This window comes from Hydra vulgaris, chromosome 12 (assembly GCF_038396675.1).
Source record: "Hydra vulgaris chromosome 12, alternate assembly HydraT2T_AEP".
Taxonomy (NCBI): Eukaryota; Metazoa; Cnidaria; class Hydrozoa; order Anthoathecata; family Hydridae; genus Hydra; species Hydra vulgaris.
Window position 1 is genome coordinate 49,938,607 of NC_088931.1, and position 9,361 is coordinate 49,947,967.

Here is a 9,361-nt window from a genome sequence, read left to right on the forward strand (position 1 = left end):
CAAGGGACCCCTAGCCTTAGTGGACTTTGCCAGAATTGAAAAAACCTCCCGTATTAGCAACAATGCAATCAACAAAATTAACATCACTGTTTAAAATGCATATAAGTTATCAGCAAACAATCGACATAGGCAGCAGCAAAAATAATGAAAAATATAGTTAAAGATAAAAGTTAGGAAAATCAATGCGGGTCAGGTCATCAGAGACAAATCTAATCCATAAGTTATTGACTTTTTTTATTTGATATCATTAACCAACCCTCCAAGTTTTAATATTTTTGCAGGAAAAATCGAAAATTTCAGTTTTTACCACAACTTTTGGCAAATTTGATTCAGGCCCTTTATTTTATGCATATAAAACGTTTTACCATATCTTAAGTTCTTGGTTTTTAGTGGTCTTTAAGTTATCATTATTTAAAATTAGGTTCTAAATAACTCATTTTGCAACAGTTTTTACATAATTTTGTAATAAATTGTTATAAAATAGACCAATTTTTTTCTCTGTTAACTCATATTATACTCTTTTACTCATACTGCACCTTATGTAATAAAAAATAATAAAGTTTGAGAATTTTTTTTAAAAGTGAGCCACCTTAAACATCTTGTTTTCTAAAATTGTAAAATTAATATTTTTTACTAAGTAAATATACTCCATACATGGTGAAGATACTTTGGTTGTTTAAGCATGCTTAAATGAACTAATAAAATGTTTTAGAATCTTAAAAGTAAATATAAAAATTTATAACAATAAAAATTAGTAACAAACGAAACAAAAACTTTTGATGCAAAAATGTACCCATACTTAACTTCTTATATGTGTGCTATTGTAAAATGATACTAAAAAACCTTTCAAACGATACTAAATATTTTTGTATCGCTTGAAAGAACAATTAATTTAACTTCTAATATATATATCAGAGTAACTGATGGGTGTCAACATTTGTTTGGTATTCAACGTCTGCCTGGTGTTCAACTATATAAAGTTGAATACCAAGAAGATATCCATAGTTATAACAATGTCTATAACAGTAATGTAATTAAATAAACGTTAACAATAAACTTTTCAATAATGCTAATTTAACAAACCATAAAAGTGTTAAAAACTGTTGGCAATAGTTTGTACCAAACTTCATTTACATTTCAGAGTAAGAATGAATATTGAACAACAATATGTTTGAATAAATTTTTTAGGCAAAACGTCATCGAGAATTAGTCAGTCATCAAATATTTTCAGAATGTTGTCGTACAATTTTATAACTCGCGTTTTTTATAATATTTTGCTGCTTTTTAGTACTGTTTGGATATTTAAAAAACCCTTAAAAACTCTCGATTTTTTGCGCACATAAAGTTTATCTAAAAGATAAGCTTTGGTTCAAAAGTAACTAAAAGTTTATTGATTTCATTTACTTTTTAAAAGAGATCACCTTGCACCAACCTTCTTTTCTAAATAAAATTACTCCTCAAAATGTTATAAATAAGAACCAAATCATTTTGTGTATTAAATATTTTGTGTTTGGTTTTTTAAAATTTAAGTAATAGCTTTATTATTTAAAACCCAATTTATATCTGAAGCTACTATTGTATTCTGATTCTTTTGAGACCTAGGTCAATATACTTTTAGAGAAAAAAAAATGTCACTGATATTCGGGTCCAAGCACGTAACAAACATGTTATAATATCCTACTTAGTTTTAATTTAAGTTTGTGGTCAGTTTGCCTAGCTGACCTATTGCAAATAAAAAAGTTGTCACTTATTTTCATTGTTCTGCACCCAAGTGCATTGTAGCAATTGCAGATAAGAATTCTTTTTAAAAGTTTTTAATGATAGTAGTTTAAATAAAAATTCTTTTTAAGTACCCTTCTGAATACTCCACTGACCTATTGATAAAGTCGTAGTATGCTATTTTACAAAGTTGTTAATAAAATACTTACTCAGTTCACGAGAAGCTAACATATTTGTATATATATCAACATCTTTCATTTTGAAATTAACAGTGAACTAAGTTTAACAAAGTTTAAATAAAAATTAAAGAAAAAAAATTAATTTTTTAGTAGAATGTATTCATGTGCAAAACCTTAGTAATTTGTGGTTTTTATTTTCGAACCACTATTATTCGTTAAGTACGTAAATCTATGAACGCAAAACAAAGTTACTTGGAATTACAAGGAAAGGAGACGTGTGTACTTCAATACAAAAGTTTTCAAACTATTTTATAATACTAAATTAAGGTCATAACAATTATTCTTATATCATTTACAAGTCCACAAACTACAAACCCCGAACTAGTCGTAAAAAAAGAATTAATAATAAAAAAGTCTAACAAACGAAAAAACAATAAAAAAGTAAAAAAAAAAAAAATTAATATTTAAAATTATTTACTTTTATAAAATTTTATAATTGTTACAATAAAAAATGATAGAAATGATAAAATTTTGTCAGAAACGTTACAAATCTTTTATACGAAATATTACAAATGTTTCGTCAAAATAGCAATAAGTTAATTCCGTGTTTCATTAGTTATTTAGCATTTTATTAAAATTTTCATGTTATGGCGTTTCACTCATCTCAATGTACAAGCGCAATTTTACTTTAAAAATTAATTGGTTTAAAATATAAACTTTATATCTATAGGGCGACTATTCCGTCAAATATTCTAAATTATCCTTTTTAAAGTTTAAATATTAAATCTTCTGTAAATAGTCAATCCAATATTTTTGATGCGTTAATCTCTCTTTTTCGCATGTTTAAAGCTGTCGTCAGCTCAACGCCACAAAATGACATTAATATTAAAATCAAATACGCGACAGAGTATAGAACTATTGGTTGTTTTATTTTACCTGATGTTGTAAGCGCTTCGAGCTGTCTAATATGTTTACAAACAATTTTAGAAATAAATGAAATAATAAAAAGCAAAAACAAAAGAATTGCTAGTGAACTCTTAATTATTTGTATAAAGCAGGGATGCGAAGTCGGAGTTTGGAGTACGGAGTCTGGAGTCCAGAAGTCCCTGTTTTTACCCGGAGTTCCACCCGTCATAACAATTGTTGATTTTAGTTTGAATGATTGTCATTATTCAAACTAAAATCATAATCTCTACTTTATTTGATGTTTTTAAGTCTATCAAGGATTTAAGCTTGCGAATCTTAAATCCGCTGAAAATTTTTCTTCAAATTTAAAGCAAAGTGTATCGAAATTCTAAACATTTATGTATTAACAACATAGATGAATGCATCCAAGATGCATGAATGTAACAGCATTAAAAAATCTTTTGATTCAGAGTAATATTTTTTAGCAGTTTTATAACCATGGTTCCATAGTTGTGTGACTTAAATAGCTTTGCTGTTTGAGCTACACAACTAATAATAGCCTCGCTGTTTCATCTCCTAATGAAATTGATATTGAAAAAATTCATTTATCTTACGTACTAATGAAGCTCAAGTAATGTAAATCTTGGCTGAATCAATAATTATATATAAGACAAAGTGAACTATAAAAAACTTACTAGGTATGTCATTCTCCTCATCAAAATATAAGAAAAACTATTCCACTTAGCTTAAGTTTTGGAATAGCAACTCTTTCTTTATCATTCATTTCAAATTTTTTAGAAACTAATAAATAAAAAATTATAAACCAACATTCATTGTATATATATATATATATATATATATATACATACATATACTAGCTGTTCGGACCAGTAAAATACGGGATTTGGTGAATCTATTTCACACCAACTTTTCAATACTTATTCCTTACTTGAATATTTTTTAGCAAACGGCAAAAAAATATCTATAAGGATATAGAAAAACTATAGTTTACTTTTTAATTAAAAATTTTAATTAACTTTAAAAAGCTTTTAACTTTTTGGTCGCTGTTGCGCGAATCGCTCTTTATTAACAGATTGGATATTACCCTGAGGCACCGAACTAAAAAAAGACGTCTTTTGAAGGTTCAAAAGACGTCCAAAACGTTCAAAAGCTGTTCTAAAGACGTTGGAAACGTTTAATAGACTTCCCGTGCCCACTGGGTAGTAACTGTTTAAATAATATTTGGAATACCTGGTTGAAATGTGTTAAATAATTACCATCGGTATAAAAAATTTAAAAAAAAAAATGATATGACTTAAACATGTGGATTAACGGACTTACCATGACCAGTATACAGATCATGATAAGTCTATTTCACTCTGACCATTTTAATAATTTCGCTTTATTTCAATAAATTTAAAAAAAAACAAAATATAAAAATCTTTGTTTTGAGTTAACAATTTATGTTCAATACTTTATAACTTCTATAAAAAGCAGTAGGGAAAAAAAAAACGGGGAGAGACTAGGGTTGTTCGCCGTAAACAAAAACTTACGAAAATTTCGCATTAACATCTTCTGTATTTCAAGTTGCTATTGCAGAAGTTGTACATGCGCAATAGGGTATATCATTCTTTTGCATGTTTTAATCTTCATTCAGTATGTCATTTTTCCTATGTATTCATAAACCCTGAGCTGAATGGTATAATTTATTTTGGTGAAAAAGCAAGTCTAGCTACCGGGAAAACGTTTTTAATTTTCAAAAATATTGTGTTTTTTTACTAAATGATGACTGTTTATGTTATAAATGTACATAATAATTGTTTAAAATATGGTTTAACCCTATGCTTAATTATTATAATATGTTTTGAGTTTTTAACAATATTATTTTGTGTATAAGTATCAGTTAATATTCAAATATACTTTGAAAATATTATAATTACTATTTTAGATTTCATTTCAAATTTTTTGCTATAATTGCTTTACTTATATCTTCCAGATTCTTAATATATGTAAAAAAGAAAAATGGCATTATCAGTTAGCAAGAAAACCAGAAAATTGATTAACACCAAATTAAGTGAGTATCTTGGAGGTCTTAAAAAGTTTCTCCAAACTGAATTTCCAACACTACATGATTGTTTGCAGCAATGTCTAGATCTGCAGCAAAACAGAATACTAGTCTATGAAAAAAATCCGCGTAACTTATCAATGCAAGAAATTTTTTCTAATGTTGCTAATGAAGTTGCAGAATGGTGGCTTATTTCCAACACAGAATTTAAAGAACCCATAGTTTGTGGAACTAAAGCAATAGCACTAAGAATTAATAGAAGTTGGTCTGCATTCTCTAAGATAGCTCGACAAAAATCTCAAAAGGCAAACAAAAAACACTAGGAACCTAAACTTGATAAACTTTTAGATATTAATTTTTGCAAATGCAGAATCGTTTAATGCAGTGATAATGATGCCCCTTGCAACGAATCTTGTGATGACGGTGTTCATTGCTTTTGCAAATGTGACTAAAATTTAAGAATTCCTAAAAAAGAACTTATTTAAATAAAAACCCAGCGAGAAAAAAAAGGCAGTGTTTCATGTATGTAAGAATTTGGTTGGGATCTTAAAGAGACTGCCAAACTTAGGTTAAAACGCTTACGCAAGTCAACTGATCAAGCAAGACTCACGCGACAACGTGAAGAAGCTTCGAAGTATAAGTTAGAATCATTAGTCTCTATTTATCCAACCGATGTTAGACTTGATGATGAAAGTACGGAGGTTACAATAGAAATTAATAATAATTCCAATGATGTGATAGTCAGTGATAGCAATAAAGTCAGTGATAGCGAAGAGGACTCGACAATTGAAAATCAAGAGAGTTATGTTAAACGAAACTACCTTGATATTAGTAATGCTGCCGTTGCCTCTATCAGATTTGGTGTATCATCGACTGCTACTGCTGCTATTATTAATGGTCTACTGAAAGATATTATGAAGGTAGGGAAACTTGTTGAAGATAAAAAAAATCTCATATGTGATAGTATGAAAGTTTTTCGTGCCAAAGAGTGTGCTATGAAGTATTCCAGAGTAGAAGAAAATTTCGATTGTGAAAGAAATATAATTACTGGAATTTTTGTTGATGGTAGAAAAGATATAGCTTTAGTTCTTATCCATGATAAAACCACAGGCACCTTCAGAAAACAAATTATCAAAGAAAATCATATAACTGTGACAGAAGAGCCTAGAGGTCGCTACCTTACTCATTATACACCAAAATCTAAGTCAGACATATCTAAACCAGCCAAGCAATGTGCTATTGGATTATTCCACTGGTTAATGGAAAGAGGTAAAGATCTTAATCTCCAACTAATTGGCAGTGATACTACAAATGAAATGCCTGGATGGAAAGGTGGAATGCTTCATTTTGTGGAAGAACTTCTCAATCGAAAACTTTTTAGATCTTTTTGCTGGCTTCACATTAATGAGCTTTCATTCCGTCATATTATGGAAAAACTTGATGGACCAACTTCTTCAGATAAAGGATGGAGTGAAGCAGTAGGTAAACTGTTTTCCAAAGTTGAAAATCTTGAAAGAATTACTTAATCTACGCCAATTCCGCTTCTGGAGCCTCTTGTTACTATAAGTGAAGATTTCTTAAAGCAAATGAGCACTGACAGTTTAGTTGCATGGAAGTATTTAAATGTAATATTGAAAGGAAAGCTCGATCCTGAAGTAGCAGCTCTTAAATGTGTGGTAGATTGTCTCACAGTCGATGGCTTACTTGAGGCATGAGATGCTTGCTACTCTATATGAGTAAACATGATCTTGAACCTGATGATGCAGAGATCTTAAGACTGATTGCAACTTGGGTAACTTGGGTTTATTTTCCAATGTTCTTTGAGATTAAAGTTAAGCATGACATTAAATATGGTTCTTGTTATCTTTTAAAGCTGTTTCAACTTTGGCAGAAGCAAGATGATAGGATTAAAGAAGCATCTAAACTTTATTTAAGAAGTGAATCTTGGTGGGCTCATCTTGAGAATATACTTGTCTCACTTCTCTGTTCTGATAACTCAGAACAAAAGTTATTTGCCGTCGACATAATATTGGCAGTTAGGGCAGGAAGTTCCACAATTAATAAACCTTGATGCTTGTGACATCAAAGAACTTATCGATTGGGAAAAAGAGGTCATCACTGAACCAATTTTCACTGCAAATATGTCGTTAGTCCAACTCAATGCATTGATAGTTTCTCCCCTGCAGCTACCTCTATACTCATTACATACCCAAAGTTGCGAGAGAGCAGTCAAATTAGTCACAGAAGCAGCTCAGTCAGTCTGTGGTTAAGATAAAAGAGATGGTTTTATAAGAACTCAATTGCGAAATCGTGAAAGGCATTAGGCCTTTGTTTAAATCAAAAAAAGACTTTAAGTAATTTATTTAATTACTAATTTAGTATTTTTGATTTTTATTTATACTTTGTTGTGCATAACATTAAATGTTAAATAAATACTTGGTTTTAATGTTGATCTTATAAGAATTTTGGGCTAAAACAAAAATTAAGGCAGCCAGATTTATAATTTGAATGAGTATTTTGAGTAAGTTATAGGGGAGGGGGCTTTTGCCACTAAACCCCTTGCTCCTACTCTACCTACTCTACCCCCTACCAGTGAGTGAATAAATATATATATACTAATTGTAATATATCTTGATCTTAAAATCATAATAAAACTATCAAATATTGATAGAAGGGAGGGGGCGAAAGCCCTAGCCGTGCATTCTGGCTCAAGAATCCTGGAAGCTAAATGATAATTTTGTGTTTTATTACACATGGTTTATTTTTTACCTGATATTATTTTAGTTTTTATTATTAATTGACTAAAAACATTTAAAAATTAGGCTTTAGTTAAAAAATTTTTTTTTTAAAAAGAACTAATTTTAAAACCAGTTTCCCAGTAGCTAGACATCAATATTTTGCAAAAATATTATTATATTTGAATTCCCCGTAACCATATACATAGGAATCCAAGCGTGCTAGTCAAAATTCTGAAAATTTAATTTTTGGCTCAAGTATGATATACCCTAATGCGCAAGTTCATCTTCCGTTACGCATTATACGAAAAAAATAAATAATAATTATTCCGTAATAACCTTTTACGAAAAGAAACTTGCGAAACAAATCATTTTGAAACAATACTTGAAAAACAGTTCCTTACGGAAGGAGCGTTTCAGAATGTGCGCTTACGGAATAGACTCGAAAGCATTCATTTAACTGTTATACAAAAAAATATTATTATTTATTATTTAAATAAAATAATGTTGTTAAATGATTCTTCAATAGTTTTTACATATATATCGGTATATATCGGTATATATATATATATATATATATATATATATATATATATATATATATATATATATATATATATATATATATATATATATATATATATATATATATATATATATATATATATATATATATATATATACTCGCGTATAAGTCGATCCGCGTATAAGTCGAAGAGGGACTTTAGGGTGAAACATTTTTTAATCAAAAAATAAGAACCCGCATATAAGTCGAATTGCTGTTTCAGAGTAAATATTTCGTCTAAAATTTCTCGACTTATACGCGAGTATATACGGTATACAGCGCTTGTATAGTCCTGGTGAGCTTCTATGTTGAAATTGTTTCTAGGGGCGAAGATCCTGGGAACAAACTACATTGTTACTTCTATCCAAAATAGCTAGAGCTTTAAATCTTTCAGCAGTTGTATAGTCCCAATAACTAAGTTCAATTCGTAAGTTTTTTTCCATTAAGAACTGTTTCGCAAGTTGCGTTGCGAAAGAGTTTTGCTTCGAAAGATTTAAAATACATAAAACCTTAAAATGTTCATGTTGCAATACTGAAAATAAAATTTTATTATAAACATTTCAGTATGTAAAAATTTTATTTTTTACTATTATATCCGTTTGGTCAACAAAATTTTTTTATAGACTTTAAAACGTCGTTTAGCGAAAGAGCTATAATAAATGAAGGGGAGTTCACTCCCCTTCATTTATTATAGTATGCAATATCTTTATATATGTTATGCATATAATATCCATAGGCCTTTAAAAATATTTTACTTTGTATTTTAGAAAATTAGAAATGATTAAAAATAAAAAATTAAGTGTGTAAGCGAAAGGATTTGAACCTACACGAAGCACTTCAACCACTTTGGCATGCTTTATTATCTTTTAAAAGATAATAAAGCATGCCTCTCTGTTTTTTTAAAAATTTTAGAGCGAATTTTGTTTAATATACAATCATATATACTGTCGAATATCTGTCCTCTTTGTTTTTTTAAAAATTTTAGAGCGAATTTTGTTTAATATACAATCATCTGACTGTTAATAATATACGTTACATGAACCATGTAATATTTATAAAACTTCAAAAGTGTTTTATTTTGTATTTTAGAAAAATCAAAAAAGATTTAAAAAAGGTGCCAGTGGTAGTGGTATTTGAACCACGGCGCTTTGCTTCAGAAATTCTGCGAGCTAACCACTCAGCCACTAAGACG

The 9,361-nt window shown here is 29.0% G+C and overlaps 1 protein-coding gene across 2 annotated transcripts in view; it reads right to left on the reverse strand.

Moving 5' to 3' along the window:
- The window catches only part of LOC101238067 (uncharacterized), a 174,156-nt gene extending 172,120 nt beyond the window's left edge, over positions 1–2,036 (reverse strand). The window contains exon 1 of one of the 2 annotated variants that reach the window (XM_065813576.1): positions 1,929–2,036. In XM_065813576.1, coding sequence (XP_065669648.1) covers positions 1,929–1,977 — 49 coding nt within the window. In that variant the 5' untranslated portion in view covers positions 1,978–2,036. The remainder of the gene's footprint in view (positions 1–1,928) is intronic. The other variant, XM_065813577.1, reaches the window with a different exon arrangement.
- Positions 2,037–9,361: the final 7,325 nt, after the last annotated feature.